A 19,599-nucleotide genomic window follows, 5' to 3' on the forward strand; every position below is an offset into this window, starting at 1 on the left:
ACCTCTAAAGGAAATTAGGAAAAAAATCTTAGAACTGAATATGGTAATAGAAAGAAGAAAAGAAGAATTGAAGGGAGCTTAAACTACTGCATTAGTAACTATGTCACACATATAAAACTTGTGTGTTTAGGGAGAAACTTATAGTCATTAAACTGTGTATTAAAAGACAAAAAGGGCTAAAAAAATTAATGAGTTAACAATCTAAGTAGTTAGGGGTGAGAATGTAGAACAGAATAAATCCTAAGAAGGCAGAAGGAAGAAGATAAAGAGTATCAGAAATTAACATAATAGATATCAAAGATAAAGAAAAACCAGCAAAAGCACAAGTTGTCAATAAACTGACAATCATTTGATAAGATCAACCAGGAGAAAGAAAGGGAAGTCACACATAGACAGGGTTGTGACACTGCACAACCCCAGGAAGCACCATTCACGATGTGTTCTCTCCTGAAACACAGATGTGCTGCCTTCTGAAACCCAGATCAGGGGAGAGTAGGGTGAGTGACGCACCACGCAGTAGTGTCATACAGTGGCTTTGTAACTAATACAAATCAGAAAAGGGACCTAAGTACAGATCTGAATTAAAAGGATAAGAGTAAATGAACTGTTTTGTGATAATAAGTTGAAAGCTTACACAAAATATAAAAATTTTAAGAAAAATACAAATATATAAGATAGTCTCAATAAATAATAGAAATATGAGCTTTCTTTTACCACTTAAATTGTTGAATTAGTAGCAGTGAATCACCACCACTCCCATTCCTCTTTCTCTTACCACCACAGACCACACACATCAGGTCCAGAGAAATTGAGTTTTTGAGTTTCTAGAAGAGTGAATCCTATCATATATAACTTATTCTACAGAACAGAAAAAGAGAAAGTAGCCTCTTAACTCAGTTTTTGAGGGAAGTTTGTATAATCCTACAAATAAGTTTCATGCATGACCGCAGAAGCAAAAAAATCCTAAATAAAATATTAACCTACCAATTAAAGCAATGTATATTAATGGATGATACATCAAGATCAAATTGTGTAGTTTATTTCAGAAATGCAAGTTTCAATGTTAGAAAATCTATCAATACCAATTAAAAGATGAAAGAGAAAGATTTGATAAAATTTAATATCTGTTAATGATAAAAACTCTTAGGAAACCACTTGATTAAGGGCATTTACCAAAAACCAAGAGCAATAACATATTTTGAATGATCAAGTGTTAAAAGCATTCCTTTTAAATTCAGAGGAGTGACAGGAATGCTTGCTCTGTTGCCATTTCTATTCAACATTCTATCATAGGTCCTAAGGAAGGAAAAGAAAAAAGACAAAGAAAGCTGTAAGGTTTGAAAGATCAGAAACTGCAATTATTCATAGACTGTCTACAAATAAAATACAAAATAATTTACAAAATTTTATAATAAGTGAATTTATTAGCAAGGCTGCAAGATTAAAATCAGTATTTATAAGTGTATTGCTTTTCTGTGGTCCAGCAATAGATCAAAAATATAATTAAACCGTAACTATCATTCATAATAATAATGAAAAATAAAGTACCTAAAAAATTCTTTTAAAAATGATGTGTTTGTATGAGAAGATACTCAACATCACTAAATATTACAGACATGTAGATCAAACCTACAATGACATATCACCTCACACCAGTCAGAATGGTCATCATCAAAATCTACAAACAATAAATGCTGGAGAGGGTGTGGAGAAAAGGGAACCTTCTTGCTCTATTGCTGGGAATGTAAATTGATATAGCCAATATGGAGAACAATATGGAGGTTCCTTAAAAAACTAGAAATAGAACTACCATATGACCCAACAATCCCACTGCTGGACATTTACCCTGAGGAAACCATAATTCAAAAAGACACATGTTCCTCAGTGTTCATTGCAGCATTATTTACAATAGCCAGGACATAAAAGCAATCTAAATGCCCATCAACAGATGAATGGATAAAGAAGATTTGGTACATATATACAGTGGGATATCAGTCATAAAAAGAAATGAAATGGGTCATTTGTTGATGTGGATGGACCTAGAGTCTTTCATATGAAGTGAAATAAGAAGGAGAAAAACATATATTAACACATATATATGGAATCTACAAAAATGGTACAGATGTACCTGTCTGCAGGGCAAGAATAGAGACACAGATGTAGAGAATGGACCTGTGGACATGGGAGGAAGGGACAAATTGAGAGAGTAGTATTGGCATGTACACTACATGTATAAGCAGATAGCTAGTGGGAAGCTGCTGTATAGCACAGAGAGCTCAGCTTGGGGCTCTGTGACGACCTAGAGGGGTAGGCTTGTGGGGTGGGAAGGAGAGGGGTGTGTGTGTGTGTGTGCTAAGTCACTTCAGTCGTGTCTGACTCTGTGTGACCCCAAGGACTGTAGCCTACAAGGCTCCTCTGTCCATGGTATTCTCTAGGCATGAATACTGGAATGGGTTGCCATGCCCTCCTCCAGGGGAATCTTCCCAGGGATCTCACCCACATTTCTTAAGTCTCTTGCATTAGCAGGATGTAGCTCATTTACTTTGTTACACAGCAGAAACTAACACAATGTTGTAAAACAGTTATACTCTAATAAAAAATATATTTGACCTTTATAAGTAAAATTACAGAATTTAATTGAGAGTGCAACAGAATGTATATAGAACAAAGGGCCAAGAATATGTAAGCACTTTCTTTGGAAAAAGACAATTTGGGAAAATTTGGGAAAAAGACAATTTAAAGCTATCAAAACTATAGTAAATAAAGTAGTGTGATATAGAAATGAGGATAAACAAATAAAAATAAAGAACCAGGAATGAATAATTGTACACACATTTTGATTGATGACAGACTTGCTGGTACAGATAAGTGAGGGAGAGGATGGGGTGTTCAGTAATGCTGTTGTAATGATCACACGGGCTTCCCTGGTGACTCAGATAGTAAAGCATCTGCCCGCAACGCGGGAGACCTGGGTTCGATCACATATCCTTATCAGGAGGGTACAGAAATTGCATTTGTCCTCATCCCACAAATCAGTTATAAGACTTGTGAAAGGCAAAACCGTAAGGCTGTTAGGAAAATTTATGAGAATTTTGTTATCACTGTGGAGTAAGGAAATATTTCTTAATTAAGACAAATCATACACAGATAAATTAGACTATTTTAAAGTTAAGAACTTCTATTTGTCAAGAGTTCAAAGATAAGTCCAAAGTGGAAGATACTTTTAATACATATAAAATGACCAAAGATTACCACCCAAAATGTGAAAATAACTCCTCGGTATTGCTAAGAAAATGGTAAACAATTCAGGAAGAAAAAAAAAAAGAGCAAAGGATATGGAAAAGTTATGGGGATAGTCATTATAATGACAAGGCAACTGTTCAAGGTGTTTATAAACCGAATCAGTTCAGTTCAGTTCAGTAGCTCAGTCGTATCTGACTCTTTGCGACCCCATGGACTGCAGTACGCCAGGCCTCCTTGTCCATCACCAACTCCTGGAGTTTACTCAAACTCATGTCCATTGAGTCAGTGATGCCATCCAACCATCTCATCCTCTGTCATCCCCTTCTCCTCATGCCCTCAATCTTTACCAGCATCAGGGTTTTTTCCTGTGAGTCAGTTCTTCGTATCAGGTGGCCAAAGTATTGGAATTTCAGTTTCAACATCAGTCCTTTCAGTGAATATTCAGGACTGATTTCCTGTAGGACGGACTGGTTGGATCTCCTTGCTGTCCAAACTGAATGGCACTCACAAAGTCCTCAAAGAAAAACGAGTTAGGAATACCTAATAAAGTTATCCATCCATAAACAGGTTCAAAGAAATGCTTTATTGTCTTTGAAGAGAAGTATTACCATATTATTCAAGTGATCAAGTATTTTTGTTTAATATACCTAACAAGGGTCTCTTTTCTACTGAGAAGTATATGTTTGAATTTTCTCTGCTTTGCAAAAGTATGGTATGTAGCTGTAGGTATTGTAGGCAGTCATTTTGGATTCTGTTCTTATGAATACATTTTCCCAACATTTACAAAGTAAACAGCTAAAGCAATGTGAAAAGATTTTGGCTTTAATCCTGATATAGGTTGTTGGTGATGGTTGCTGTAGTTTTTTTTTTTTTATTTTTATAAAGGAGGGTAATTATGTAAGGATTGAATTTCAGAAAACTATTCTGACCTCACCCTGCCACCAACTTCATTGGGTAACATTTCTTTTTTCTTGTTGCTTTTTGATTATTGTCATCCATCATTGTATTTATCTTTAATAATAAAGTATAAAATTTCAGATAAATATTTATGCGTGTCATATCAGAGGCACAGGAAATGGGTAACATTTCTTTATCATTTAAAATAAAATTAGATGAAGATTCTTAAGTCCCTTTCAGCTTTAAAATTTCAGTAATATCAGTTAGACCTATTTAGTATTTAACCAGACTCTCCATGTTTCAGATCTGCTTTCCAAAGTGCCTATCAAAAATTGTTTGACAGGATAGATATTTTGTTGCACTGTAAAGTACAGAAGAAAGATTTAAAATTTAAGTTATAGAGAATATTAACTATAGTATCTTATTTTCTTTGTCATGTTAGAGTTTTAAAACATGAAGAAGCAAAGTATTATCAAGATGTTCTACCATCAGGGAACCGACCAGCAGGAAAGGAGACACTGAAACATAAAACGTTTGGAACAATCTCTGTACCCTTGAAGTCAGAGAAAGCAGAAGAAATTTATCAAGATTACACTCCAGGCATGTTGACTTTTATTTGCTTTTGTGGAGATGGAAAGAAGTTTTCATAGTATTAAATTATATAAATATATATAAAATATATTGAAATGGTACAAGGTTTGGTACTTTACTAATTTCATTAATCATAGAAATTAAAAGAAATACAGAGCTTACCTTTTAAAGGGAACACTAAACATAATAATAAAAATAACAACAATAATATCACTGTTACCACCAACAATATCTGGCATTTCTATAGCAATTTACATTGCTCTGTCATGCATATCATCTTATTTTGTATGTGTGTGAGATAACCCTAAAAGGAGGGGGTCAGCATTTCCTTAAATCCCTAGTGCCTTCTAGCTTTGTTGTGACCCCTCTTTGTTCCTTTTGTCAACCAGCGTCTTGATTGTTCCCTCCATGTACCTCCATTTTTTTTTGTTTGTTTGTTTGTTTACCTTCTTCCAATCCCAAATTCTACCATTTCCAAAATTTACTTTTTTTTTTAAAACCACAGCTTTCTTTTCTGTCCAGCTTTGGTCTCCATTCTTCACTTCTTCCTGGATCAGTCACTCTGTGACCAGTAACTTCAACTCCATTTTCCCATTTCTTTCCTCTGTACCTGAATTGGCAAAATGTAAACTCTAATCAACAGTTAGAAGCAACAGTTAGAACCCTGTATGGAACAACTGATTGGTTCAGGTTTGAAAAAGGAGTACAACAGGGCTGTCTGCTGTCACCCTGTTTGTTTAACCTATAAGCTGAGCACATCATGAGAAATGCTGGGCTGGATGAGTTACAAACTGGAATAGGCGGGAGAAACAGTAACAACCTCAGATATGCGGATGATACCGCTCTAATGGCTGAAAGCGAAGAGGAACCTCAAGAGCCTCTTAATGAGGGTGAAGGAAGAGAGCAAAAACGTTGGCATAAACGAAATATTTAAAAAAACTAAGATCATGGCAACCAGCCCCATTACTTCATGGCAAATAGAAGGGGAAAATGTGGAAGTAGCGACACATTTGCTCTTCTTGGGCTCTAAAATCACTGGGGATCGTGACTGCAGCCGTGAAATCAGAAGACAGTTGCTTCTTGTCAGGAAAGCTATGACAAACCTATACAGTATGTTGAAAAGCAGAGACATTACTCTACCAACAAAGGTCCGTATAGTCAAGACTATGGTCCTCCCAGGGGTCACGTAGGGTTGTGAGAGTTGGACTGTAAAGAAGGCAGAACGCCAAAGATTGATGCCTTTGAACTGTGCAGCTGGAGAAGATTCCCAAAAGCCCCTTGGACAGCACGGAGATCAAACCAGTCAATCTTAAGGGAAATCAACCCTGAATACTTGTTGAAAGGACTGATGCTGAAGCTGAAGCTCCAGTATTTTGGTCATCTGATGTGAACAGCCCACTCATTGGAAAAGTCCCTGATGCTGGGAAGGATTGAGGGCAGAAGGAGAAGAGGGCATCAGAGGATGATATGGCTGGATGGCATCACTGATGCAGTGGACATGAACTTGGGCAAACCTTGGGCGATGGTGAGGGGCAGGGAGGCTTGGCATGCTGCAGTCCATAGGGTTGCAAAGAGTAGGACACAGCTGGGTGATTGAACAACAGAAGCAAATTCCACAATGTAATTGTCAATTTTCCTTGGTTACCAACTTGGTAAGCCTATTTTGCAGAGCACTTACATAATCACATTGATTGGTTCTTTTTCCAATTTCATGGTCTCCAGTATCAGTGAGGCACTCAGTTCTGCCTTTTGTTATTTTATGTCTCTTTTTAGCTCTCCTTTCTATTACATACAACATCTGTTTAAGCTGTTGCAATTTAACCATGAGTCTGAATTACTTGATTATGCCTCTACTTTATAAAAACCAGGCAAGAGTACTGGAGTGGGGTGCCATCGCCTTCTCCGAAAATTGAAGATAGAGGTAATCAAATGGAAACTTGTCTGACTCGCAGCTCCCCAGTCTCACGTGCAGTATTTGTCTCAAGGAATAATTGTGCCTTCTCTCCTTTAAGGTTATTCCTACCACCTCTGTTTGGAGCTCCTTTTTTGCCATGTCCTCAGGAACTTGGGGTCCGTCTATTATCTTCTCTCTCATCTTCCTTTCTCTTGGCTTTTTTCTGTCAGCACATACATATGCTACAAGCTTAAGGCTTACCTGTGTTAAACAAAAATGTCCGTCTCGTCAAAGCTATGGTTTTTCCACTGGTGTGTACCGATGTGAGAGTTGGACCATAACGAAGGCTGAGTGCCGAAGAATTGATGCTTTCGAAATGTGGTGCTGGAAAAGGCTCTTTAGGGTCCCTTGGACTGCAAGGAGATCAAACCAGTCAGTCTAAAGGAAATCTACCCTGAATATTCATTGGAAGGACTGATGCTGAGGCTGAAGCTCCAGTACTTTGTCCACCTGCTGCGAAGAGCTAGCTCATTGGAAAAGACCCTGATACTGGGAAAGATTGAAGGCAGGAGGAGAAAGAGATGACAGAGGATGAGATGGTTGGATGGCATCACTGCCTCAATGGACATGAGTCTGTGAAAACTCCAGAAGATAGTGAAAGACAGAAAAACTTGGTGTGCTGCAGTCCATGGGGTCACAGAGTCAGACATGACTTAGCAACTAACCAACACAAGGAATAAATTTACCCAAGAAGATGAAATACCTGTACACTGAAAACTGTAGGACACTGATGATAGAAACTGAAGAAGATGCAAATTAATGGAAAGATAATCTCTGGTTGTGGATTAGAAGAATTAATATTGTTAAAATGTCCATACTAACTGAAGCAATTTACAGATTTAATGCAAACCCTATTAAAATTCCAATGACATTTTTCACAGAAATAGAAAAAACAATCCTAAAATTTGTATGGAGCCGCATCAGATCAGATCAGATACATGGTAGACCTCAAATAGCTAAAGCAATCTTGAGAGTGAAGAATGAAGCAGAAATAAGATAATGCATAAATGGCCAATAATTTGACAAAATAGGCAAGAATATTCAATGTGGAAAGGACAGTCTCTTTAATAAATAGTGTTGGGGAAACTGGATAGCCAATTTTCAAAGAGTAAAACTATAGACATCTATTATTCAATACACAAAAATTAACAGCAAATGGTCTAAAGACTTGAAAATAATGTTGTTGTTGTTGCAGAACATAATATCTGAAAGCAATAAAACTAGGAGGAGACCGGTGTAAAACTCTTTGACATTGGTCTTGGTGACAGTTTTCATGAATTTGACACCAAAAGCAAAGACAACAAAAGTAAAAATAAACAAGTGGGACTACAGAAAACCAGTTTCTGCACACCAAAGGAAACTATCAAGAAAATGAAAGGACATTCTACCAAATGGTAGCAAATAATCATATATCTGAGAACTTGCAAATAATATATCTGATAAGAGGTTAATATCCAAAATATATAATGAGCTCATGCAACTCAATAGCAAAAAAACAAGCAACCTGATTAAACTATGCGCAGAAGATATGAATAGACATTTTTTCAAAGAAGAAATACAGATGGCCAACAGGTACATAAAATGGGGCTCAGCATCACTAATCAGAGAAATGCAAATCAAAATCACAAAGAGATAATCGTCACACCTGTCAGAATGGCTATTATAAAAAAGACAAGAAATAAGAGTGTTTGCCAGGATGTGGAGAAAAGGGGACCATTGTGTACTTTGTGGGAATGTAAATTAGTATAACCACTTTGGAAAACTTGAGGAAAACAGTTTTCCTCAAACTAAGAATAGAATTACCATATGATCCAGCAATTACACTTCTTGATTTTTATCTGAAGGATATGAAAACTCTAACTTGATATATGCACCCCCCATGTTCATTGCTGGAGAAGCAATGAACATGTTCATCCTGGAAAAGGCAATGGCACCCCACTCCAGTACTCTTGCCTGGAAAATCCCATGGATGGAGGAGCCCAGTAGGCTGCAGTCCATGGGGTTGCTAAGAGTCGGAGACGACTGAGCGACTTCACTTTCACTTTCATGTTCATCGCAACATTATTTTCTGTAGTATAGACATGAAAACAACCTAAGTGTCTATTGATGGATGAATTGATCAAGAAAATGTGACACAAAAACTGGGACATTAGCCATAAAAAAGGAAATCTTGTCATTTAGGGCAGCATAGATGGACTTCACAGCATTATGTAAGTGAGATAAGTCAGACAGAAAGACAAAAACTGTGTGGGCTCACTTATATATGGGGAAAAAAACCCCAAACTCATGGATGGAGAGAACAGATGCATGGTTGCCAGAGGCAGAGGATGGGGGATGGGCAAAATGGGTGAAAGTGTTCAAAGGGAACAGACTTCCAGTCATAAATAATGCATAGGCATGTACAGACAGCCCCCAACTTAAGGATGGTTCAACTTAAAATTTTCTGATTTTATAATGGAAAATTGGTGCATATCCGGTCTTTGGATTTTGATCTTTTCCTGGGCTAGCAAAATGTAGTACAATATTCTTTTATAATGCTGGGCAGCAGCAGCGAGACACAGCTCCCAGTCAACCACACAGCCATGAAGGTAAGCAACCAACACATTTATAACCATACTGTACCCATACAACCATTCTGTTTTTCACTCTCAATACAGTATTCAATAAATTACATAAATTATTCACATTTATTTTAAAATAAGCTTTTTGTTAGATGATTTTGCCCAACTGTTGGCTAATGTAAATGTTCTGGGCACTCCAAGGTAGGCTAAGATAAGCTATGATGTTTGGTAGCTTAGGTGTGTTAAATGCATTTTCAACTTAACAATACTTTCAACTTTCTGTGGGTTTACCTGGACATTTTGCCATCATAAATGGAAGATCTGTCATTTACAACATTACTATTATTAACAATAGTAACCACTGTTAATAAGAGTAAATTTTAAAACTTCTCGTGTAAAGAAAAAAATTTGTAACTATGTGTGGTGATGGATGGTAACTAGAATTACTATGGTGATTATTTTGCAATGTATACAAATACTGAGACACTATGTTATACACCTGAAACTAATGTTATTTGTCAATTATACTGCTATAAAAAGAGGAAGATGTGGTCTAAAGTATCAAATAACACTGGTAAGTCTAGTAAAAGAAGGGAAGACAATGTCCATTGACTTTATTGACCTGAATAATATGTTCACTTGAATATTGTTTTAGTGGAGTTCCAAAGCCAGACTGGAATGGATTAAAAAGTGCATAGTAGATGAAGAAATAGAATAGAGACTATATGCAACTCTTTCCATTATTTTGACTGTGAAGAAAGGCAATTAACAGATTGAGAAGCTGCTTGGATATGAAAAAGAAAAAAAAGAATGGTTAATAGTGTAGGCATGAGGGGATATGTCTAACAAAAGGTGGAAATGATTGGTTTTGGGAGGAGGAGAAACAGACATCTCCTCTATTAGTAAGAGGGCAGAAGGAAAGCATTAGTAATAGACGTGTGTTGCTTGGCTTATTTGGCAATGACTATTTGAAGGAATTCCCATCTGACGCCTTTATGTTCCTTGGAAGTGTTGTCATGAGTTTAGTTGAAATTGGGAGATTGGAGCTCTCCAGGGAGCATGGAGAAAGTCTGAAATAGCTGTTGAAAAGCCCAAAGAGTAAGTTAACCAGAAAAATAACTGTGCAGATGTACACACAGAGGGCACATAGAGTTGGGTTCATCCAGCTCTGGTGTTTTGCCATATAGGAGAGACCAAAAGAAAGGGAAAGTTTAGGATATTGACAAGAGTTTTGTTGAAAGATAGCCTTGGCTGGATAAGGAGAAAAGTGAAAAAAAAAATAGAAGGTTGATGGATTGTAAAAAAGTAATGGAACAGTGAACTAGAGGTACTGAGGAGGTCAAAGAATGGTGATGTTGGGAGTAATAAGCAAGCTGGAAGGATAAAGGCCAGTGATGGCAAGCTTTAGGATACAGTCTTGATAGTGGTAAGTTGAAGTGGACAAACTTCAACTAAGATATGAGAGGTTGTTTAGAAATGGGGAGATAGGAGCATGATGTCAGACAGGTCTTAATTCACGAACAGTAAATTTTCTAGGGGGCTTCCCATGTGGTGCAGTGGTAAAGAATCCATCTCTAGTGCAGAAGATGTAAGAGACATGAGTTCGATCCATTGGTCAGGGAAGATCCCCTGGAGGAGGAAATGGTAACCCACTCCAGTATTCTTGCCTGAAAAGTCCCATGGACAGAGGAGCCTGGTGAGCTACAGTCCATGGTGTCACAAAGAGCAGGACACGACTGAGCACACCTCTAGAATCTTCAGTTTTTCTAGAGTTCTTCCCTAGAAAACTCTAAAAAAATCTTCTAGAATGATGACAGATTTAATATGGAGTAAGTAAGCCCTCCCTGGAGCCAGGGTTCCAGATTAATTGGGTGACCAGACAATTGGTGAATGTCAATGAAAAATGGAAGAATATGATATAACAAAAAGGCATGAGCTTCAGAGGAGTAGGATTTTTTTTTTTTTTAAAGGGCAAGTTGTAATGATTTGGCAGTGGTGAATGAGGAGTAAGGAGGAAAACAAGCCACTTTCTAATCTTGAGGTATATGAGGTAATGGTGTATAAACAGCCACTACTTGAGGAGGTTGCATGTTAATTCAGTGTTAGAGAATAACAAAACTAGAGTAGGTTGCCATTCCCTTCTCCAGGGGATCTTCCCTACCCAGGGATTGAACCCAGGTCTCCTGTACTGCAGGTAGATTCTTTTACCATCTGAGCCACCAGGCCCTATGTTACTTTTCAGCATTTGTATCTATACATTTTTTAGGCTCAGTTGTTAAATTACAGTTAATAAAAGGATTTTATATGTATTTATTTCACAGGAGGATTCACATTTAAAAGGTTTGTTGTAATAATAAGATCTTAAACATTTACCTTAGTAACCACTTACTATGTACTTTGAGCTTATTAAATATAATAATTTGACCCTTGTAACAAGCCTCTGAGGTTCTCACAGTAACAGTCTTCAATTCAAAGGTGAGTAAAGTAAAGCAGACTGATGATTGGAAGGTAAATCACAGAACTGGTAGTGGTAAAGTTGCAATTTGACTCACTATATGCTGTCGAATACTATGATGTAATAATTAGCTATATTGATTGGTATATAGAATTATGTGGTATTATTTATAGCTCATGCAGATTATTCAATTAATAATGGTTTTATTTTCAGATTACCTTCAAGCAATTAGAATTCAACAAGATGTACTTACTTCAGAACCACTGCTTGGTAAGAAGAAAGAGAAATCAAAGGAAAAGGATCAAACTCATGCTTGTCCGAAAGTTAGGAAAAAAAGACTTGCATCATATGATAGAACAGGTATGAGATACTGACCCAGCTTGTTTAGAAGACGCTACACTTTAAAAAATTAGTCTGTGGTTTTGTGTGCTTATGATGGACACATTTTATTTATTTAGTTTTTAATATTTTACTTATATTTGGCTGCACTGGATCTTCCTTGCTGCTCGCAGGCTTTCTCTAGTTATGGTGAGCAGGAGTTCCTCTTTGTTGTGGAGTGTGGCTTCTCATTGCAGCGGCTTCTCTTGCTATGGAGTGTGGGCTCTAGGGCTCATGGGCTTCAGTAGTTATGCAGCGTGGGTTTAATTGCTCTGCAGCATGTGGAATCTTTCCAGACCAGGAATCAAACCTGTGTCTCCTGCATTGGCAGGCTGATTTCTTAACCACTGGACCACCAGAGAAGTATAACACAGATTTTAGAAGAAACAGTTTTACTGAATTTTATGTGTTTGGTTGCTTAAAGAATTTTTAAATTTTGAATATAAATTTTAAAATTCTTTTAAAAGAATTCCTAAAATGTTGGAGAATTCTGTTTGAAAAACTAAAATATCACTAGATTAAAAAATTGACAAACTGTTCAATGACTACGTTTTTAATTAAGAATAGTCTCTGAAGGTTTTGATGTAAAACTATCAGTTCAGGTCAGTTCAATCGCTCAGTTGTGTCCGATTCTTTGTGACCTGATGAATTGCAGCATGCCAGGCCTCCCTGTCCATCACCAACTCCCGGAGTTCACTCAGACTCACGTCCATCAAGTTGCTGATGCCATCTCATCCTCTGTCGTCCCCTTCTCCTCCTGCCCCAAACCCCTCCCAGCATCAGAGTCTTTTCCAATGAGTCAACTCTTCGCATGAGGTGGCCAGAGTACCAGAGTTTCAGCTTCAGCATCATTCCTTCCAAAGAACACCCAGGACTGATATCCTTTAGCATGGACTGGTTGGATCTCCTTGCAGTCCAAGGGACTCTCAAGAGTCTTCTCCAACACCACAGTTCAAAAGCATCAATTCTTTGGTGCTCAGCTTTCTTCACAGTCCAACTCTCACATCCATACATGACCACTGGAAAAACCATAGCCTTGACTAGACGGACCTTTGTCGGCAAAGTAATGTCTCTCTTTTTAACATGCTATCTAGGTTGGTCATAACTTTCCTTCCAAGGAGTAAGCGTCTTTTAACTTCATGGCTGCAGTCACCATCTGCAATAATTTTGGAGCCCAGAAAAATAAAGTCTGACGCTGTTTCCACTGTTTCCGCATCTGCCATGAAGTGATGGCACCAGATGCCATGATCTTCGTTTTCTGAATGTTGAGCTTTAAGCCAACTTTTTCACTCTCCTCTTTCACTTTCACCAAGGGGCTTTTTAGTTCCTCTTCACTTTCTGCCATAAAGATGGTGTCATCTGCATATCTGAGGTTATTGATATTTCTCCTGGGAATCTTGATTCCAGCTTGTGCTTCTTCCAGCCCAGCGTTTCTCATGATGTACTCTGCATATAAGTTAAATAAGCAGGGTGACAATATACAGCCTTGATGTACTCCTTTTCCTATTTGGAACCAGCCTGTTGTTCCATGTCCAGTTCTAACTGTTGCTTCCTGACCTGCATACAGGTTTCTGAAGAGGCAGTTCATGTGGTCTGGTATTCCCATCTCTTTCAGAATTTTCCACAGTTTATTGTGATCCACACAGTCAAAGGCTTTGGCATAGTCAATAAAGCAGAAATAGATGTTTTTCTGGAACTCTCTTGCTTTTTCCATGATCCAGCGGATGTTGGCAATTTGATCTCTGGTTTCTCTGCCTTTTCTAAAACCAGCTTGAACATCTGGAAGTTCACGGTTCACGTACTGCTGAAGCCTGGCTTGCAGAATTTTGAGCGTTACTTTACTAGCGTGTGAGATGAGTGCAATTGTGCGGTAGTTTGAGCATTCTTTGGCATTGCCTTTCTTTGGGACTGGAGTGAAAACTGACCTTTTCCAGTCCTGTGGCCACTGGTGAGTTTTCCAAATTTGCTGGCATATTGAGTGCAGCACTTTCACAGCATCATCTTTCAGGATTTGAAATAGCTCAACTGGAATTTAGTGTGATGTTGTTTTATTCTTTTATTAAAACTTGATAGTATCATCATATTTAATAATCTTATGCCTTTGTCCAACTTAGTTGAAATTCCCAAGTGAAAAATTCATTTAAACAGATTTTCTTCCACTAACATTTTCCAGTTTGTGCTTCTCTATACCTGAAATTTTTATTTGTATTAATATTTTAAGTTTTATAGGGCAAAGTACACTCTTCTGTTTTTCACTGAAATACTATGGTCCAAGGAAGATTTATCATAAAACTATTGAAGTTTAGACTTCAGAGTCTCTCACTTACATAGGCTTCATTTTTTAAAAAGAAAATCCTCAAAATTATAAATGCCTGAGACTGGACAAAACCTGCATGGATGTGATGGTATTCATGCCCTTGTCTAATCCTTTCCCCTTGAGTGTGGGCAGGACCTGTGACTGCTTCTAATCAGTAGAATATGAAAAAGGCAATGGGCTGTTCCTCCTGTGATTATATTACATTATATAACCCTCTTGCTAGCAGACTTCATGAGTCTCTCTCCTCTTCTGGTTTTGAAGAAGTAAGCTGCTATGACTTCTATAGCTATAAGGCAATGAATTCTATACTAAAAGCTGGAAGCTGATCCTTTCCCATCTGAACCTTCAAATGAGAATCCAGCCCTAGCAAATACCTTGATTGCAAACTAATAGAGGACTGAGTTAAGCCATATCCAGACTCCCGACCCACAGAAATGTGGGTGGCTTTAAACCACTAAAATTGTGGTTTAAATTTAAACCACAGTTTAAATGTAAATTGTAATGCATTTAGACAGCTAGTAGTGGATCTCACTGCAACAAATACAATCACTGTTGCTATGCATTATGAATTCTTAGTATTGAATATATCATTACATTGTTCTTTAGTGTTTTGAACTTGGTATCAGTGTAATAAAGTAATAATTTAGGCTTAATGACTGCCAGATAAATAAAAACAATCTAATCCTTTAATGATGATATTTATTTAATTTGCTCTCCCCACTTAGCTTCTATAAATCCTTGAAAACAGACTGATAAAGACTTAGGTACTTAGAATTTTTAAAAATATTTTTGAAAAGTTTCACACAGGAAAAGTAGAGAAGATAATAGCTATTCATGTACTCACTATCTGGATATAATACATGTTAAGATTTTATAATTTTTAAAGCAAATTATAATAGGCACAGAGCTACTCTGTTACTCTCTCCTTGTGCTCTGGAGAACAATGTATATTCTCCTTTTGGATAGAATGCTTTTTGTATATTAAGTTCTTCTGATCTAATGTGTTATTTAAATTCACTGTTTCCATATTGATTTTCTGTATGTGACGTGAAGTAAAAGCATTAGTTGCTCAGTCATGTCCAAGTGTTTGTGACCCCATGACTGTAGCCCACCATGCTCTTCCTGTTAATATTTGCTTTATATACCTTTGTTGTGTTCCTCTGTGGGATGCATATACATTTATAAATGTCGTATCTTCTTGTTGGGTTGACCCTTTTATCGTTATATAATGGCCTTTGTCTTTTATTATGGTCTGTGTTCTAAAGTCTCTTTTGTCTAATACGAGTATAACTACTGCAGCCCTTTTTTCCATTTACATGGAATATCTTTTTTCCATCCTTCACTTTCAATCTGTGTATATCCTGTTTTCTGGCGTAAATCTCTTGTAGGCAGCAAGCAGATGTCTTCTTTTTTTTATCCATTCACCCCCTCTACGTCTTCTAATTGGTAAATTTAGTCCATTTACATTTAAAAAGTAATCATTAATTGTTGTGTGTGTGCCTGCATGCTAAGTCACTTCAGTTGTTCCGGGTCTGACTCTTTGTGACCTGATTGCCTGTAGCTGCCAGGCTCCTATGGCCATGGGATTTTCCAGGCAAGAATACTGGAGTAGGTTGCCATGCCCTCCTCCAGGGTGTCTTCCTTATCCAGGGATTGAATCTGTGTCTCCTACATCTCTTGCATTGGTAGGCAGGTTTTTTATCAATAGTGCCACCTGGGAAGGCTTAACCTTCATACTACCTTTATAATTGATTAATGCACCTCATTTACTTTAAATCTCACCTTTCTGGTGAGATTTATTCTTTTTTAGTACCCTTTCTTTTCAGCTAAGTCCCTTTAACATTTCCTTTAAGGCCAGTTTAGTGATGATGAACTTTTTTCTTGCTCTTCCTTTTTTGGAGAACTCTTTTGTTTTCTTCAGTTCTGAATAACTTTGTTGAATATTCTTGGGTGGAAATTTTTTTCTTTTGGCATTTTGAATATTCTGTCCCATTCTCTTCTGGTCTGCAGAGTTTCTGCTGAAAAATCTGTTTGTAGTCCTTTGTGCATAACAAATTGTTATCTCTTGATTCTTTTAAGATTCTTTCCTTAAACATTTGACATTTTAATTATAGTGTGTCTTGGTGTGGTACTCTGGGTTAATCTTGCTTGGAATCCTCTGGTTTTCCTGAATCTGAATGTATGTTTCCTGTCCTGAGTTAGGGAAGTTTTCAGCCATTATTTCTTCAAATTATTTTTCTGGGCTTTTCTCTCTCTTTTCTCTTTCAAGGAAACCTATTTTTTTTTCTTCTTTGTTTTGATGGGTTCCGTTGTCTTTTCTTTGAGGTCACTGACCCTTACTTCTTCATCTAGACTGTTGTTGAACCCCTTTAGTGTATTTTTCAGTTCAATTATTGTATTTTTCAGCTCTGTGACCTCAGTCAGTCAGTTCAGTCACTCAGTCGTGTCTGACTCTTTGTGACCCCATGGACTGCAGCACACCAGGCTTCCCTGTCCATCACCAACTCCTGGAGCCTACTCAAACTCATCTCCATCACGTCAGTGATGCCATCCAGCCATCTCATCCTCTGTCGTCCCCTTCTCCTCCTGCCTTCAATCTTTCCCAGCATCAGGGTCTTTTCCAATGAGTCGGTTCTTCACAGCAGATGGCCAAAGTATTGGAGTTTCAGCTTCAACATCAGTCCTTCCAATGAATATTCAGGACTGAGTTCCTTTAGGATGGATTGGTTGGATCTTCTTGAAGCCCAAGGGACTCTCAAGAGTCTTCTCCAAACCATAGTTCAAAAGCATCAATTCTTCAGTGCTTGGCTTTCTTTATAGTCGAGCTCTCACATCTATACATGACTACTGGAAAAACCATAGCTTTGACTAGATGAAACTTGTTGATAAAGAAATGTCTCTGCTTTTTAATATGCTGTCTAGGTTGGTCATAGCTTTTCTCCAAAGAGTGAGCGTCTTTTAATATCATGGTTGCAGTCACCATCTGCGGTGATTTTGGAGCCCAAGAAAATAACGTCTCTCACTGTTTCCATTGTTTCCCCATCTATTTGCCATGAAGTGATGGGACTAGATGCCATGATCTTAATTTTCTGAATGTTGAGTTTTAAGCCAACTTCTTCACTCTCCTCTCTCACTTTCATCAAGAGGCTCTTTAGTTCTTCTTTGCTTTCTGCCATCAGGGTGGTGTCATCTACATATCTGAGGTTATTGATATTTCTTCTGGCAATCTTGATTCCAGCTTGTTCTTCTTCCAGCCCAGCGTTTCTCATGATGTACTCTGCATATAAGTTAAATAAGCAGGGTGACTATAATATACAGCCTTTACATACTTCTTTTCCTATGTGGAACCAGTCTGTTGTTCCATGTCCAGTTCTAACTGTTGCTTCTTGACCTGCATACAGATTTCTCAGGAGGCAGGTAAGGTGGTCTGGTATTCCCATCTCTTGAAGAATTTTCCATAGTTTGTTGTGATCCACACAGTCAAAGAGTTTGACATAGTCAATAAAGCAAAAGTAGGTGGTTTTTTTGGAACTCTCTTGCTTTTTCGATAATCCAGCAGATGTTGGCAATTTGATCTCTGGTTCCTCTGCCTTTTCTAAATCCAGCTTGAACATCTGGAAGTTCATGGTTTACATACCAATGAAGCCTGGCTTGGAGAATTTTGAGCATTACTTTACTAGTGTGTGAGATGAATGCGACTGTGCAATAGTTTGAGCATTCTTTGGTGTTGCCTTTCTTTGGGATTGGAATGAAAGCTGACCTTTTCCAGTCCTGTGGCTACTGCTGAGTTTTCCAAATTTGCTGGCATATTGAGTGCAGCACTTTCAGAGCATCATCTTTTAGGATTTGAAATAGCTCAACTGGAATTCCATCATGTCCCCTAGCTTTGTCCATCGTGATGCTTCCTAAGGCCTACTCGACTTCACACTCCAGAATGTTCTGGCTCTAGATGAGGCATCACCATCGTGTTTATCTGGGTCATGAAGATCTTTTTTGTATAGTTCTTCTGTGTATTCTTGCCACCTCTTCTTAATATTTTCTGCTTCTGTTAGGTCCATACCATTTCTGTCCTTTATTGTGCTCATCTTTGCATGAAATGTTCCCTTGGTATATCTAATTTTTTTGAAGAGATCTCTGTCTAGTTTTTCCCATTCTATTGTTTTTCTCTATTTCTTTGCATTGATCACTGAGAAAGGCTTTCTTATCTCTCCTTGCTATACTTTGGAACTCTGCATTCAAATGGGTGTTTCTTTCCTTTTCTCCTTTGCCTTTAGCTTCTCTTATTCTCTCAGCTATTTGTAAGGCCTCATCAGACAACTGTTTTGCCTGTTTGCATTTCTTTTTCTTGGGGATGGTCTTTTTTTTTTTTTTTTTTTACTAACTTGCTTCTTTTTTTTTTTTTTTAAACTTTACATAATTGTATTAGTTTTGCCAAATATCAAAATGAATCCATCACAGGTATACATGTGCTCCCCATCTTGAACCCTCCTCCCTCCTCCCTCCCCATACCATCCCTCTGGGTCGTCCCAGTGCACTAGCCCCAAGCATCCAGTATCGTGCATTGAACCTGGACTGGCATCTCGTTTCATACATGATATTTTACATGTTTCAATGCCATTCTCCCAAATCTTCCCACCCTCTCCCTCTCCCACAGAGTCCATAAGACTGTTCCATACATCTGTGTCTCTTTTGCTGTCTCGTACACAGGATTATTGTTATCATCTTTCTAAATTCCATATATATGCGTTAGTATACTGTATTGGTGTTTTTCCTTCTGGCTTACTTCACTCTGTATAATAGGCTCCAGTTTCATCCACCTCATTAGAACTGATTCAAATGAATTCTTTTTAATGGCTGAGTAATACTCCATTGTGTATATGTACCACAGCTTTCTTATCCATTCATCTGCTGATGGACATCTAGGTTGCTTCCATGTCCTGGCTATTATAAACAGTGCTGTGATGAACATTGGGGTACACGTGTCTCTTTCCCTTCTGGTTTCCTCAGTGTGTATGCCCAGCAGTGGGATTGCTGGATCATAAGGCAGTTCTATTTCCAGTTTTTTAAGGAATCTCCACACTGTTCTCCATAGTGGCTGGTCTTGATCACTGCCTCCTGTACAATGTCATGAACCTCCATCCATAGTTCTTCAGGCACTCTGTATCAGATCTAATCCCTTAAATCTATGTGACTTCAGTTTGTT

General features: G+C 37.8%; 1 protein-coding gene across 8 annotated transcripts in view; it reads left to right on the forward strand.

Moving 5' to 3' along the window:
- Positions 1–19,599, forward strand: part of DNAH14 (dynein axonemal heavy chain 14) — a 378,420-nt gene that overhangs the window by 15,294 nt on the left and 343,527 nt on the right. For all 8 annotated transcript variants that reach the window (XM_070768034.1, XM_070768039.1, XM_070768038.1 and 5 more), the window contains exons 3-4: positions 4,583–4,740; positions 11,915–12,061. In XM_070768034.1, coding sequence (XP_070624135.1) covers positions 4,583–4,740; positions 11,915–12,061 — 305 coding nt within the window. The remainder of the gene's footprint in view (positions 1–4,582; positions 4,741–11,914; positions 12,062–19,599) is intronic.

The sequence above is a fragment of the Bos indicus genome, chromosome 16 (assembly GCF_029378745.1).
Source record: "Bos indicus isolate NIAB-ARS_2022 breed Sahiwal x Tharparkar chromosome 16, NIAB-ARS_B.indTharparkar_mat_pri_1.0, whole genome shotgun sequence".
Taxonomy (NCBI): domain Eukaryota; kingdom Metazoa; phylum Chordata; class Mammalia; order Artiodactyla; family Bovidae; genus Bos; species Bos indicus.